Here is a 17,438-nt window from a genome sequence, read left to right on the forward strand (position 1 = left end):
TGGAGATCTGAACTTTTTTTCCTGATAAATCTAAGATGCTTGTGATAAGAAAATTTATCTCATTTATTTTATTAGTCCAATTCTCTTTTAAAGTTTTGTTTTCATTTTGCCAATGCACTAATTTCTATTTTCAGGTCTTTAGTGCTTGAATAATCATTAACTACAGTACAAAAAATCAAGATATGAACTTACCACATGTTCTCACAATATGCGATTAATCAATCAAAGTGAAAAAAGGGAAGTGAAACTTGAATAAACTGAATAACATCGAATCAGAAAGTCAATGAAGTTTCTTAAAATCAAAATTCTCCAAAAAGAAATAATGAGTTTAACAAAAGTAAGTTCATAAGCCAGTCCAATTATATCAATCATTTTTACACAAGCTATAATTGCATTCAAAGCCAAGAGAAGTAAACTTATAAAATTACCAGTACTCCAACCTCATCTCAATTTCTTTGATAAAAAAATCAGCTAATGACCCATTACAGTCATACCAAAAACACCATTCGTGCTGTGCCACTAAATGTTTTCTCAATTTCTGAATGAAAGATTCCACCTAATTTACTTCACTTGATACATCCCTGTAATACAGGCTACACATTCGAGTATTTTTATTGCAAAATATACTTGTCTTCTCATATACAACACAAACGTATCATGCAAAAATGTTTTAATGCTCCTAATTTTCTTTGAAAAAAAATTTAACTAATCATTGCCATTGAGGAAACTAGTCTTTGTTAGTTTTGTTAAAAGCAGCTCATTACAAAATAAACTAATTTTAAAAAATAGATATTTTACCTTCCTTTCCTGCATTGTGTGTGAGATTGATGAGAACTTTAACTGTGGTAAGGAGAGCCTGTACCAGCAATTGTCCGGTAGATACTCCACCAATGGTTGTATTGTGATGGTGTGCTTCTGACATAGGATATAGTGGGACTTCCACATGACAAAGCCGATACAAACTCATCAACTTCTCTGGGAATATCCCATTTTGAAATGTTAGCAGGTACTCTTGATTGGCAACATTTTGGTGGGTAACCTAGATAGATTAACAAAAATAATTTTCATATAAAATAGCAAATTAAATGAAAAAGTTCAAATTGCTATAAGAGCTCAGTTATGAAAGTGATAGATATGGGCACATACAAGGAAACTAAAATATTTTCAGAATGTAAACAGTGGATACTCCAAATAATTCATAGGTTTAAAAAAGGAAGTAAATGACAGCGTGTTTGTGAATGCATTTTTGTTTTGTCTACTAATGATATAAATTACTTTTTCTTAGTACAATAGTTGTCGTCTTCTTTATATTTTCATTTCTTACCGCCCATTTTAGGTATTAGAAATGTTTAACTTCCTCCTTAGTATGTCTTTCCATTACAATAATAAAAGGCTATCTTCCTCTTCGCTTCAGACAGTTCTTGAACGTTTAAAATTCTTTCCTCATTCTTTCAAATACTCACTGAATTATGAAAACAAGAATTGTGGAAAATAAATTGTGATAAAAAAAAATTAAAATGTGCATTCATTCTCATAAATTACCCCACGACTTACATTTTCCAGAACTTTAAGGCAACGGTCCACCTTGGTAAGCTTTTCTAGCAAAGGATGCGTCCAAGTCTCAATTTCTGGTGAAAAGACCTGGGTGCATAACGTTATTGTTCGTATTAGGTGCTCTACTCCTCCGAGCTCTCTCAACTCCTCTTTGAACCATTCTCCTGCACGTTTCGAGGTCAAACTAAGCAGCGTCTCCATTGCTAAATGACCCGCCTGCCAAATATGACAATAAAAAATTAAATGAAAAATAACCAAAAGCATAAAATAAAAAATGGTTTCTCAAGTAATATTCAACATTCAATTCATCAATAATAAAACATCAAAAATAAATTTTATGACTGTGAAGTACAAGGAAAAAAGGCAAATATAAGCTATTAAAACTTACTTTTTTCCTATGATCAGAAAAAGGTAAAAAAAAAATAGAAAACCCAACACACCAAGAATATTCTTTAGTGTGACTATCAAAAATAAATGTTTCCGATTAATGTGGCAAGTAGATTTAAAGTAATCATCGAATATAAACAAAAGTCACAAATTTTTAAGGTAAGTGGTATTTTTCCTAACTATACAAATCTGAGTCCTTTACTTAGGAGAAGCGAAGCTCAAATATGCCAGTTAAAATTATAAGGTGTAAACAAGCAGGAAGGAAACCGCCCGCCGGCCGGCTCACTTAGATGACGCCTGGGACTTTCTCGGGGGTTGGTGGGAAAGTTTGAATAAAGGACTTAGGTTTGTATAGTTAGCAAAAGTACAAACTACTGTACTCAATAAAATTTGTGATTATTCCTACACAAATACAAACCAGTATCCTTTACTTAGGAGAGACTTATCATTAGGCGGGAAGAAGTAACCAACTACCTGGAAACCCGGGGGAACCTGAAACTCGAGCATCTTGGTTGTTTCAGAGAGTAAGGGTTCCTTGCACTTCGTGAATCCCCAAAGGAAAACCAGAGTGTTTCACGGCCCTGACAATTAAAAGGTTTGTACTTGGGTCGGAACCCTCTGTGAAGTAGACCCACAGGTAGTCATCGACTCACGACAGAGAAACATGTTGTAACTCATATGTCGGACTTTAAAAAGAAGTTTCCACATCAACTTAAGTCATATTTTATCCATATTTTCCTACTGTATATCATTATTTATTTTCTTGGTTCATAGGATATCTTCTATCTATCTATTTACCAAGACACTTCCACCAATTTTTTTTGGAGGGGCTAGCCAACATTAAATAAAGGAACAAAAAGGGACCTTTCCTCTCTCCTCTCCTTCCACTCTGACGAGGGATTCGACTGAGTTTGACTGTTATTACTAGGGTGCAACAGCCCACCCTCCCCCGTTATCCACCACAATTGAAATTTCACACGCTGAATCCCCTACTTCTTCTAACTCCGAGGTCACCAAGGCGACTTGAGGAAGCAGCCAGGCCTACCGGAACTGTGTCAGAGTCACTCGCCATTCATTCCTATTTCTAGCATGCTATCTTGCCTCTCTCACATCTATCCTCCTATTACCCAGAGCTTTCTTCACTCCATCCATCCACCCAAACCTTGGCCTTCCTCTTGTACTTCTCCCATCAACTCTTGCGATCAACATCTTTAGCAGACAGCCATTTTCCATTCTCTCAACATGGCCTAACCACCTCAACACATTCATATCCACTCTAGCTCCTAAATAATTTCTTACATCCATTCTCACCCTCACTACTTCATTCCTAAACCTATCTAATCGAGATACACCAGCCATACTCCTCAGACACTTCATCTCAAACACATTCAATTTCCGTCTCTCCGTCACTTTTATTCCCCACAACTCAGATCCATACATCACAGTTGGTACAATCACTTTCTCTTACAGAACTCTCTTTACATTCATGCCTAACCCTCTATTCTTTACCAATCCCATCACTGACCCCAACACTTTGCATACTTCATTCACTCTCTGACGTACATCTGCTTCCACTCCACCATTTTCTGTAACAACAGACCCTAAGTACTTGAACTGATCTACTTCAAGTAACTCTCCATTCAACATGACATTCAACCTCATACCACCCTCCCTTCTCGTGCATCTCATAACCTTACTCTTAGCCACATTAACTCTCAACTTCCTTCTCTCACACACCCTTCCAAACTCTGTCACTAATAGACCAAGCTCCTCTTCTGAGTATGCAATCAATACAGTATCATCCGCAAACAAGTGATTTACCTCCTATTTTCATGATCACTCTCATCTATCAGTTTCAATCCTCGACCAAAGACTCGAGCATTCACCTCTCTCACCACTCCATCAACAAACAAATTGAACAACCATGGCAACATCACACATCCCTGTCTCAGCCCACTCTCACTGGAAACCCGTCGCGCACTTCATTTCCTATCCTGACACACGCTTTACTACCTATGTAGAAACTCTTCACTGCTTGCAACAACTTTCCACCAATTCTATATAACCTCATCACATTCTCTAGATCCATATGCGCAATATTCATATGCTTTCTCTAGATCCATATGCGCAATATACACCTTCTTGCCTTTTGCTAAATATTTCTTGCATATCAGTCTAAATGTACAAATCTGATTCATACATCCCCTACCACTTCTAAAATCACCCAGTACTTTAAGATTGCATTCTCAGTTGTATCCTTAATCCTATTAATCAGTACCCTACCATACACTTTTCCAACCACACTCAACAAACTAATAACACTTGAATTACAACATGCATGCATATCTCCCTTACCTTTATACAGTGGTACAATACATGCACATACCCAGTCTATTGGTACCATTGACAACATAAAACGCATATTAAACAATCTCACCAACCATTCAAGTACAGTCACACCCCCTTCCTTTATCTCAGTCATACATCTTATACTTTATCAAAACATTTTTGTATTCTATTCTGAAATTTTGGAAGCCATTTTAACAATCCACAATCACAGAATTTTTTTTGGTTAACCTTTGGTTGGGATTAGCGGATCTCAAGGCCCAGCTACTGTATCTAGAGAATGCACACATACGAATAACAAGAGTATTGTTTATATACAGGTAGTCATCAACTTATGACCTGTGTGACTTACGACTGTTCGACTTTACGGCCACTTTTTTCACTGTGATGAAGTCACAAGACTATTGGATATAGTACACTAAGAGGACAAATATTTCACTGGAAATATATTTGCTTGTATAGAAATGAACTAATTCATCTTGGTAAGTATTTAGTACTGTATCTGTCAAGTTATATCATATGTCTGGTGACGTTATATTTCCGGTGGAAAGCGACTGGACAATATAGTTACAACCCCAGATTTGGGAGGGTTAGGGACCAGATCCCCCTCGTACATACATACATATACCAAGGAACCTCCCCCAATTATGGGGGGTAGCCGACATCAAACAAATGAAACAAAAAAGGGGACGTCTCCTCTCTACGTTCCTCCCAGCCTGACAAGGGACTCAACTGAGTTTGACTGGTACTGCTGGGGCAGTACCAGCGCAAATTCTTGAATATTTAAAGAGCCATTCTAAAATACTTATAACTGCCTATTTTGATATATAAAACATGTAATAACATCAAAATATATCATCATAAACAATTTATAATCATTTAAAAAGTTTTAAGACATTTTGCAGAAAATATATACAGAATGTGGTTCATTAACACCAATTAACAAACGACCATAACACAATACTTACAGTACAATGCTGTACATATACGAAATATACAGTATTGTACTTTATTACCATTACCCTTACTGTAGAGCTACGTTTAAACAAACCATTTTCTTCATCTTGCTCATATTTTTAACAGTTGCTAATTACTAGTACAGTACAGTAATACAATAGATAACCTAGCTGGTTTTTTTTACACCTTCATATTTCTAAGCTATTTCATTGTAATACAAGTAAGATTCATTGATGAGGCCTCAATAAATAACCTACCTGGTTTTTATACACTTGTATTTTAAAGCTATTTTATTGTAATAAAAGAAAGATTCATTGATGATGCCTCAATAAATAACCAACCTGGTTTTTTTACACCATACTTTTAAGCTATTTTATTGTAATCCAAGAAAGATTTATTAACGATGCCTCAATAAATAACCAACCTGTTTTTTTTACACCTTCATACTTTTAAGCTACTGTATTTTATTGTAATCCAAGAAAGATTTATTAATGATGCCTCAATAAATAACCAACCTGGTTTTTTTACACCTTCATACTTTTAAGCTACTGTATTTTATTGTGATCCAAGAAAGATTTATTAATGATGCCTCAATAAACAACCAACCTGGTTTTTATACACTTGTATTTTTAAGCTATTTTATTGTAATACAAGAGATTCACTGATGATGCCTCAATAAATAACCTACCTGTACAGTACAGATAGTGCTCGACACGACCTATGCGACTTACGACGATTTTTTTCAGGGTGATGACGTCACAAGTCTATGGGAAATAGGACGAATAATTCCTTGAAAATAATCTATTTTCTTGTATAAAATTAAACTGATTTATCTAGATAAATTTCATTTTCTTTTATTGTTAATATACAGTATCTATTTTCAGTAAAAATACATTAAGAAAAGTTTTAATATCTGTCGAGTTCATATTATATGTCTGGTGACGTCATATCACCGGCGGAAAGCGACCGGGCAATACAGCTATTTCCTTCCAATAGGCTAACTATTAGTATTAGTATTCCCATTATCGAAATATTAAGTAAAGATACAAAATATTTTCTGGGTCTGCATCGGTCATGAGTACTACGTAGCGTAAATTTGACTGTACTCTAGTTTTACTTAATCTCTGATAATATATCGATATTTATCTAAAGAAAGAATACTAATAAGACAAATATTTCCTTGAAAATAATATATTTCCTTTTACATTATAAAAATGAAATACTTTTGAATTGGTAAGTTAGTATTTTCTTTTCATTTCTTGGAAAAAAAAAAATTAATTTACATATTATTCAAGTCATTCTTTATTGTGACATCATCTATCTGGCAGAAGCACGCTGACAAACCGATTTCCTTTCATTGTTACCGAGTAATCTTATTACAACATTCCCATCATCAAAACACAGAGTAACAAAATCAAGTGTTTTAGTGGTCTGTATCATTAGTTTTGAGATTAGTACAAATTAACGTAAATTTAAGGAAAAAAAGTCTGATGACGTCATGTTTCTGGCAGAAGGCGAGAGGCAAATCAAGTGATTTCCTTCCGATGCGTTACTATTCCCATAATCAAAACATCGGATAATGATATATAGAATTTTTTAATAATGTTCAAAGAAATATGAAGATTTAACTGAATTAAAAATCAACGAAAAAAAGAGAGAGAGAGAGAGAGAGAGAGGAGAGAGAGAGAGAGAGAGAGAGAGAGAGAGAGAGAGGTGTATTCCTTTTACAGTGAACCCTAGTTTATCGCGGTAGATAGGTTCCAGTCGCGGCCGCGATAGGTGAAAATCCGCGAAGTAGTGACACCATATTTACCTATTTATTCAACATGTATATTCAGACTTTTAAAACCTTCCCTTGTACATAGTACTGGTAACAAACTACCCTTTAATGTACAGAACACTTAATGCATGTACTACAGTACCCTAAACTAAAACAGGCACAAATATTAAAGGTGATTTTATATCATGCATTTCCTAAACATGCTAAAAAGCACGATAAAAAATGGCAACCAATGTTTTGTTTACATTTATCTCTGATCATAATGTAGAAACAAACTGGAGGTAGAGCTTTGCTTATTACCCAGACATATTTCCCATACTTTTCCTTAGAACTACATCACATCTTCCTACTTTAGATATATAGATATAGATATATAGATATAGATATATAGATATAGATATATATATATATATATATATATATTTATATGTATACACATATACATACCTACATATATACATAAATACATGCATACATATATATATATATATATATTACTGTATATATATGGGTTATGGAAAAAATCCGCGAAGTGGTGAATCCGCGATGGTCGAACCGCGAAGTAGCGAGGGTTCACTGTACAGTATACTAAAAATAAGGTCTATAAACGAATTGTATGGAAAATGTGATACCCTATAACATATTGGCACTGTTGTGATATTCATTATAAAGAAATTTCGTATGTCAAGAAAAATGATATTTTCATTATAAAATAAATTTTTGAATATACTTACCCGGTGAATATATAAATAGCTGACGTCTCCAACGGCCCGACAGATTCCAAAAAACTCGCGAGCGATCGCCATGAAGGTAGCGGGTGTGCCCACCAGCGCCGACTATCGGCCAGATACCACATACTGTATACTTCTCAACCACTCCAGTTCTTCTCAGTCCGCAAGGTCTCTATCGGGGAGGAAGGGAGGGCCTTTAATATTATATATTCACCGGGTAAGTATATTCAAAAATTTATTTTATAATGAAAATATCATTTTTAAATATTAAACTTAGCCGGTGAATATATAAATAGCTGATTCACACCCATGGTGGTGGGTAGAGACCAGTATTATAACAATAAAGGCGTATATGCTCAAGAGTTTTTGACAAATATTTCATAAAAACAAACTTAAGTATAGGTACCTGGTAAGGAAGCTGACTCTGATGATTACTTTGCCTCATTAGTCCGCTTTCCTCACGAAGCCCAACCATCCTCTCAGGATGCTGAAAGACTCCCAGGAGCTGTTATATCCAGGGCGAACACCCCTATAACAGGACCTCATCAATACCCTTAATCTGGGCGCTCTCAAGAAACAACATTTTGACCACCCGCCAAATCAAAAAGATTGCGAAAGACTTCTTAGTCTCCCGTACAACCCAAAATAAGATTAAAAATTTCAAGAGTAGATTAAAAGGATATTGGGATTAAGGGAATGTAGTGGTAGAGCCTTCACCCACTACTGCACTCGCTGCTACGAATGGTCCCAGTGTGTAGCAGTCCTCATAAAGAGTCTGGACATCTTTCAAGTAATATGAAGCGAATACCGACTTGCCTCTCCAAAAGGTCGCGTCCATAATACTTTTAATGGATCTATTTTGCTTAAACGCTACCGAAGTTGCTATCGCTCTGACTTCATGAGCCTTGACTTCAAGTAAATTACGATCCTTCTCACTTAAATGAGAGTGTGCCTCCCGAATCAAAAGTCTAATAAAATAAAACCACGCATTCTTAGACATGGGCAAAGAGGGCTTTTTAACGGAGCACCATAAAGCCTCTGAACAACCTCGTAGCGGTTTAGCTCTGGATAAATAAAATTTAAGAGCTCTAATGGGGCACAGCACTCTTTCAACTTCATTCCCCACAATCTCAGAAAGACTGGAGATTTCAAATGATTCAGGCCAAGGACGAGACGGAAGTTCATTCTTGGCCAAAAAACCAAGTTGAAGAGCGCATACTGCTTTATTAGTGGAGAAGCCGATGTTCTTGCTAAAAGCATGTATCTCACTAACCCTTTTAGCCAAAGCCAAGCTCACCAAAAAAAAGTGTCTTGAGGGTAAGATCCTTCAGGGAGGCTGAATTTAATGGTTCAAACCTGTCTGACATAAGGAACTGTAGGACCATGTCCAAGTTCCAAGCAGGAGTCGAAATATGACGCTCCTTGGAAGTCTCGAAAGACTTAAGCAGGTCTTGGAGATCTTTGTTATTAGAAAGATCCAAACCCCTATGCCTGAAAACAGAAGCTAACATGCTTCTGTAGCCTTTAATGGTGGATGCAGAGAGGGAGCGACCGTTTCTCAGATAAAGCAGAAAATCCGCAATCTGCGCTACAGAGGCACTTGGAAGAGGAAATAGAGGAGGACTTGCACCAGTCTCTAAATACCTCCCATTTCGACTGATAGATCCTGATGGTAGAGGATCTTCTAGCCCTCGCGATCGCTCTAGCTGCCTCCTTCGAAAACCCTTGAGCTCAAGAGAGTCTTTCGATAGTCTGAAGGCAGTTAGACGAAGCGTGGGGAAGCTTTGATGAAATCTCTTTACGTGAGGCTGTCGCAAGAGATCCATCCGCAACGGCAAACTTCTTGGAACGTCTACCAGCCATAAAAGTACCTCTGTGAACCACTCTCTCGCGGGCCAGAGTGGAGCAACCAACGTCAACCTGGTCCCTTCGTGAGAGGTGAACTTCTGCAGCACCTTGTTTAGGATCTTGAAAGGTGGAAAGGCATAAACGTCCAGGTGAGACCAGTCCAGCAGGAAAGCGTCTATGTGGGCTGCCTCTGGATCTGGAACTGGAAAGCAGTAAGTCGAGAGCCTCTTTGTCAGTGAAGTCGCAAAAAGATCTATGGTGGGTTGACCCCATGTCATCCATAGCTTCTCGCACACAGTCTTGTGCAACGTCCACTCCATGGAGATGACTTGTCCTCTTCTGCTGAGGCAGTCCACCAAGACATTCATTTTTCCTTGCACAAATCTCGCCAAAGGAGAGATGTTACTTGCCTTAAATGGAGTTCCTTCTGATCCGTGGACCAAAGACCTGAGCATTCCAGACTGTCCAGTGGAGCTCCCTAACCCAAATCCGATGCATCTGAATACAACACATGGTTTGGGTTCTTGATCGCAAGAGAAAGACCTTCTCGAAGTCTGATGTTGCTGTCCCACCAAGTCAGACATGTCTAGACTGAGTTGGAGATTGGGAAAGAGATACTCTCTAAGCCCTTCTCCTTGTTCCAATGGTTTAGGTGAAATTGGAGAGGGCAAAGGTTGAGTCTCCCCAGAGAGATAAACTACTCCAGCGATGAAAGAGTTCCCACGAGGCTCGTTCAAACTCTTACAGAGCAACTGTTTTTCTCTTGCAAGTGAAGGACTTTTAACAGAGCTTGTTCCATTCTTGTGGGAGACAAAAAAGCCCGAAAAATCCGACACTGTATCTCCATTCCCAAATAAAGAATAGTCTGGGATGGAGTACTGTAAGTTACGACTTCTCTACGTTCACTATGAGACCTAGCTCCTTGGTTAGGTCTAATGTCCATTAGAGGCTTTCCAGACAGCGATATAATGACGACGCCCTGATTAGCCAGTCGTCAAAATAAAGGGAGGCTCTGAATCCTCAAAAAATGTAGAAAACTTTCTACATTTTGCAAGGGCCTTGTAAAAACAAGAGGAGCAGGAATGAGGCCGAAGCACAGTGCTCGAAATTGGTACATTACTTTCCCGTCCACAAACCTCAGATGTTGTTGAAAGTTTGGATGAATCGGGATGTGGAAGTATGTATCCTGAAGGTCGAGAGAGACCATCCAGTCGCCTTCCCTTACTGCTGGCAAGACAGATTTGGTAGTCTTCATCGTGACTTTGTCTTGACAATGAACACATTGAGCGCACTTACATCTCAAGTACTCCTGCAGTGAACGTGGCTGCCATATCATTGGAGCCATCCCTGATAGCCTTGTTCCTGCAGTGAACGTGGCTGCCAGATCATTGGAGCCATCCCTGATAGCCTTGTTCATGCATGACATAATTGTACAGCAATACATTGACAGCTGGAGAGACCTTCTTACTTAAGGCTCCCAGGGACCAATCCAACAAATAAACACTTCAAACGCTCGAAAAAACTCCTAACAGGAGATGGTCTAGCTCTGAAGCAGACCATAAAATCTTGGAGCGTCTCATGGCTAGACGACGAGGAGAGTCCACTAGGCTCAAGAAGTCTCCCTGGGCAAAGGCAGGTACTCCCAAGCCGAGAACTTCTCCTCGAGCTTCTCCTGTGTCACACCAGACGCCCGAGCGAGAAGCTAATTAAGAAGGAGGAAAAGCAAAAGCAGACTTTCCTAAACTTCTCCTGTATTCCAACCAGTCTCACAGTAAGAGCATGGCCCTCTTGGAAGAACAAGAGAGAACTGACTTCGTAAATGTAGGAGTCGAAGAAAGTCATGCCAAGAGTAAACTCAGACGGCGGTGCAGCCGTTACAAAACGAGTAGGACAAAATTTCACTAAAGAAATTCATAATCAAAAAACAAGGGATTGTTGGACCACCCTAGGTTACTCCTCTTCTGAATGACTCCCCAAAGGTACATTGGTTGAAAGGGGGTCATCAACTTCTTCAGAAGGCACATCATCTGATAAATCTTAAGTCTTGCGAGAAGGAGATTTATATTCAGAATGACGTGAAGGAAAAGCCTGACAGGCTACATCAACTTGTATATGAACAGAAGTTAAAGTTGGAGGGTCGATGCCACGTTGTGACTGCAGAGAATGTTATTCTACTACACGTCATGACAGAAGTAACTGACGTTCAAACGTCCCGTAGTAACAGCGGTGACTGCTGTTCGATGCTATATCGTGACTACGATGACTGACCCTCGACGTCACGTCATGTCTACGGTGTCTACCCCTCAACGTCACGTCGTGTCTGCGGTGTCTGCAGCTCAACGTCACGCTGTGACTGCGGTGGCTGACGTTCAAAGCGATCAAAGTTACATCGAGATTTATGCTCCGCATCTCGTTTAACAGCAAAGCTGTCACTAGGGATAACGTCAGCGTGGCCTAACAAAGCTCGTCTAGAAGGTTGAAGACCCGAATCACGTATACCAGAACCGTGACGTACAAAAAGCAAAGGATCCTTTCGCACAGGAACAGGATCGAAAGCTTCTATTAAAGAAGAAAGCTTTAACAGCATATCTTGCAAAACACTTAACTTCGGATCAACCTGTGACTGCGGTGGCCGACGTTCAAACGTCACGTAGTAACAGCGGTGACTGCTGATCGATGCTATATCGTGACTACGGTGACTGACACTCGACGTCACGTTGTGTCTACGGTGTCTACCGCTCAACGTCACGTCGAGTCTGTGGCAGAAACGTCTGTACATGAACGTCATCGCTATGAACGGGACTCTTATGATGACTACAGCTAGGACGTTGAACTTGTTCTGAAGGAACTAATAAACGTTTCAACCGTCTCGAAACTTTACGCCCAGGCTTTTAAAGAGACGAATCATCGGAAGACGAGGAGAAACTTCGTCTCTCCTGTCTTATGGCAAGGACGTGCTTGACGAGCAACATCTGATACCTTTGAGGGATCGTCTGTTCGTTGGTTTACACTCCTCACTCCCTTAGGTCCTACGACATTCCTTCTCCCTGGTGCAGGGGAGCCTGAAAGAGGTCTCGGACTAGGCAAGTGACAAGCATGAACAAACGAACCCTCCGCAACACAGAACATGTTTTTTGCACTTCACTGATATCGCATTTTTTAATAATTTCACATTAGACATGAATAAAACTGATTTCTACCTGAAGCACGCAATTCTCCCTTAAATCAAAAGGTTATAATTGCGAAATGAGTCGTATAATGTAAGCACATTAGTACAAAATGAAACACACATGCAAAAATCAATAAACATATACATATATATCGAATAAAACGGAAATATATAAAGTTAAAAAGATCAGTGACTGGGGATGAGACTAAAAACTAGTTCACTAAGGACTACGTTTTCAATCTCTCACCGTACAGTGCCTTGGGATGAGAATAAAAACTAAAACGTTTTATCCTCTCTCCCCGTACAGAGACTTGGGACGAGAGTAAAAAACTGAATCGAGAACAACGTTACTCGCTCCCAAACTCCTTGTACAGAGACTTGGGACAAGAATAAAGATCGGACACTCACACACTCTCTCTCTCTCTCTCTCTCTCTCTCTCTCTCTCTCTCTCTCTCTCTCTCTCTCTCTCTCGTCACTCACAAGAGAATAGCCCACTCACCCTTCGTCAATAACAGGTTATTTGACTAAAGGAAAAAACTGAAAGGACTAAGAAATTGAAAATTAACATGTTCCTTTAAATTAGTATCTAAAAAACTTCAGTTTGAAAGAAGGATGAACAAAACGTCAAAATCGATTTACTCTTTCTGCAAAGTGAAACCGTGATTCTCTCTTTCTCTATCGTAACGATAGAGCGCAAACTGCGTAGCATAAACCAAACGTTAGTTCATCTTTGAAAAACAGCACGAAGACTATTCAAAGAATAAATTTCTGAAAATATTTTCTGAAAATATTCATCTCATCACTCTTACAGAGCAACTGTTTTAATCTAAACACAAATAAAAGTTGAATGGGCTCAACGTTGTTTAACTTCGTTTTCCAAGTTAGGACCTCCTACAAAGAATAGGTAAAGGCCGCATATAAAGAAAAACATAAAATTTATCTCGATGTTTAGTATAAATGGAAAGCTAATCGAAGAGGCCTAATAAAGGCGGGTGAGATATAAAATATATAGAGGTAAATCTATAAATATCAACAATAATTTATAAAGTGATAAAATAATTACTAAAAGCCTTTAACACACTTCCGTACACTGAGGGAAGGGTCGGCCATCTTTTCTCTATGGAAAAACCAGAGAGAGATTAAAAAAGCAAGGGCAAAAAACTTTTCCTCTCCTTTCCAAAGCATTTCTTTTGAAGATAGTATTGAATAATGCAACACAGCGAAAGCAATAAAACCAAAACCAAGTACTTCACCAATTCGGTAGAAAACTCGAGGTCTAGAGCGAGCGGACCCAATGTTGTCGGTGACACCGACAGAGAAGAACTGGAGTGGTTGAGAAGTATATGTGGTATCTGGCCGATAGTCGGCGCTGGTGGGCACACCCGCTACCTTCATGGCGATCGCTCGCGAGTTTTTTGGAATCTGTCAGGCCGTCGGAGACGTCAGCTATTTATATATTCACCGGATAAGTTTAATATTTAAAATTATATAAATCAGTGTTATTTGTACTATATGTGCGCGTAATCGTAATACGGCAGCGTGATCTTGAGATCAGCTGATGCCAACAGACAGTAAATCAAAGTATTTGTTGATTATTGATATGATCAAGAAATTGAAAAATAAATATAAACGTGCTTTAATAAATCACAAACACAATAATGTCTAATGAAATATGAAGGCTTAATATTGAACTAAAAATTTAATACTGTATGAAGCTTTGAAAATTAACTACCCGTATGCAATTTCGAGAGCGAGCACACAAACACGCACAGAGAAAGCGCTACAAACGATTTCGCATTATACCTAATGATAAGATCATAGGATGAACTGTATGGAAACTGATTTCCTGTAACATATTGGCGCTGATATAATATTCATCATGAAGATATTTCTAATAAGTTAAGAAATTATAAAAGAAAAAAAACATGCCATACGTATGTACGGCCTATTTTGATATGGTAGCTAGCGGCCCTTTCAGATCAGCTGATCATAACCAAAGGTAAACAAAATTTTAAGTACTTCTCGACTGGTAAAATGCTTCCAAAATTGAAAAATAGAATACAAAAATGCATTAATAGAGCATATGATGTCCTATGAAACAAGAAAATGGAATAATGATAGACAGTAAGAAAATATTGATAAAATATGACCGCGATTATTGTCGAATCATAACATATCATAATAAATCTGCGGAAACTTCACTTTTTTAGTTTGACATGACAAAATCGACTTACGACGCATCTCTCGGTCCCTATTTCTGTCGTAAGTCGACGACTACCTGTATTATTGTGGTTATACTTTAGCTTTATAAAATTTAATGTGGTGTTTTTGTATTGTTTGGAATGAATTAGGCAATTTACATGTAAAATGTGACTCGTGACACAAAATTTTCACGAAATGAAAGCCACTCCAGAAAAAATTAATTTTGTGTTGCGAGGCATTACTGTATGTCCAGTTTGAATTACAACACATCTCTCAGTCCCTATCTCTGTAGTAAATCGACAACTACCTATTTTTCAACTTATTCAAAATATCTTCATTTCCTTCTGCTTGGCATAAATGGGAGAATTGCGAAAACCTTGCTCTACACCAAACGCTTATGATGATCAGATGTTAACCTTTATGTGATAAGGTGAACCCCTAAAACAGCTCTTCTTTACCGAGGAAAAATGAGGAAAAGCACATTTGGAAGATGAGTAGCATTGAGAGTCCTGGCAAGGAGCTTCCAGGAGAACATCCAACACACGAAACTTGGCAAGACAAAACCTGATGATCAGAGGGCTGGCGAGAGCATCTTAAAGTGTGTCCAGATGACGGGCATAAGGAAGAGAGGTAGAGTCGCCTAAAAGTCATTCATGAAGGCAAAGCTCAACATCTGCAAAAAGCAGGATTAGGCGAGGCACTGGAATGAGCATGACTCATTGAAGAAGTTCATCGTCTAGAAGAGCAAAATGGCAAAGGTCAGGTAGTTGTGGTCCAAGAGAAGGTTGTGTCGATATCGAATCATCCTTTAGAGACCCCCTCTGAAGGGCAGGTCTAGGATCCTCCTCCAGAGAGAAAGAATCGCGACGAGGTGAACATGCTCCGAAGATAAATGCTCAGCAGGAGGAGAACTCCTGAAAGCGCAAGGGTAATCCACTCGTTAAGATGACAAATCCTCAGAAGGATGGGCAGAGGATTCATGGAGGCAAGATCAAGATCATCCTCTGCAAGTGACAGGTGACCACCAGAAACTTCTGGGCAGACGCCGGCAGGGTGATGACCTCTGGAAGGCATCTGAAGGCGAGGGATCACTGCAGCTTCTCGTCCAAATTGTAATCTTGGATGACCAAGGAGGGCCACCAGCATACGAAGGAGAAGGTGGTCCTAGCGTTTCACTAGGGGAAACGGACGGACCCCCTTACTTGAGGGCTGGACCTGAAGTTGAAGAGCCACCATTCTTCTCAATTGGCTCCCGGAGGAAGCCAATGAAGAACAAAGAAGGAAGAAGCGTCCCGGGCCTTCTTCAGTTTCAATAATGACACAAAGTGAAGAATTCATCATGAGGTGCTTCTTCCTCCTCCTGCCATACTTCTCCCACTGGTAAGTGGGTGACACTTTGAAGTAATGCCTCAGCATTTTGGACACTCATGAAAGTACCGCAGATCTTGGGCATCATTCTCGGACATTTAAGCATAACAGGTGGCATCCAAAATAAAGCTAACACGCTGGAAAAGAAAAAAAATTACAGAATTAGAAAAATTTTGCCGAAAATAGTTCCAGACAGTGAGAGGTGTGCAATCACCGACGGCTGAAATCTTAGTGGGTTGCCAGTGAACCGGCAGGGGGTGGTCGCCTCCCCGCTACCTGTCAGTTTACACCTCATCAAAATAGCCGTGTTCCAGCTTTGCTGTCATCTATTTTTCTAGGTAAACAATAATGGTTTGTATATGTGCAGGAACAATTCAAATTTAAAAGCTCCATGAAAATACAAGATAAATAAATAGTTAAAACCTGAACCAGCTTTTAATATGAGTTAAAACTTCAAAAGTAAGTATACCAAACTTATAAACATAAACATCATGCTATAACATTTCTATACAAATTAGTAACTTACGGTAATGTTGTCCAAATTTAAATGCTTTGCATGACCCTTCTTCTGCATATCACGGCAGAGCTCACGAATCTTCTTTTTATTTTGTTCCACCATAGTTTTGTCTCCAGGAGAGAGATTTGAGGAGCTTTCAGCATCAGATTCCAGTAAATTGAGCATCAGTTCCAAAGAGTCCCTGTCTAAATCCATATTTAGGCGATCTTGTGATAACGTAAACATCACAGTTGCTGCACATATGGCCAATTTCTGTTGGTCAGAAATTCCAAAAATGATAAGATTATTATAAAATCTTGTAACTAAAGTCATTCAACATAAAATCTATTCTATTCACTTTATGACAGAACCCTGCAGGCACATATATATACACTAGTGAATCCGAGCTGTCAAAAATAATGTCTAAATATTTAGATAGATATGCGCACACATTCAACCTTTCCCAACTACAACACAGCAGTTTCGGAAATTTGTGGGGGATTGTGGTTTCCAAGTATCTCAAGGGACCCACGTCTCAAGTTATTACTACTCCCTCTTCCCCTACCCGAGGGACAGGGAGAGACCGAGTAGCTATACAT

General features: G+C 38.8%; 1 protein-coding gene across 1 annotated transcript in view; it reads right to left on the reverse strand.

The window, feature by feature from the left end:
- wapl (wings apart-like) overlaps positions 1-17,438 on the reverse strand; it is a 103,405-nt gene that overhangs the window by 19,107 nt on the left and 66,860 nt on the right. Inside the window, 3 exon segments of the mRNA XM_068355025.1 lie at positions 799-1,039; positions 1,555-1,770; positions 16,870-17,112. Coding sequence (XP_068211126.1) covers positions 799-1,039; positions 1,555-1,770; positions 16,870-17,112 — 700 coding nt within the window.

The sequence above is a fragment of the Palaemon carinicauda genome, chromosome 31, assembly GCF_036898095.1.
Source record: "Palaemon carinicauda isolate YSFRI2023 chromosome 31, ASM3689809v2, whole genome shotgun sequence".
In the NCBI taxonomy this organism is placed as follows: Eukaryota; Metazoa; Arthropoda; class Malacostraca; order Decapoda; family Palaemonidae; genus Palaemon; species Palaemon carinicauda.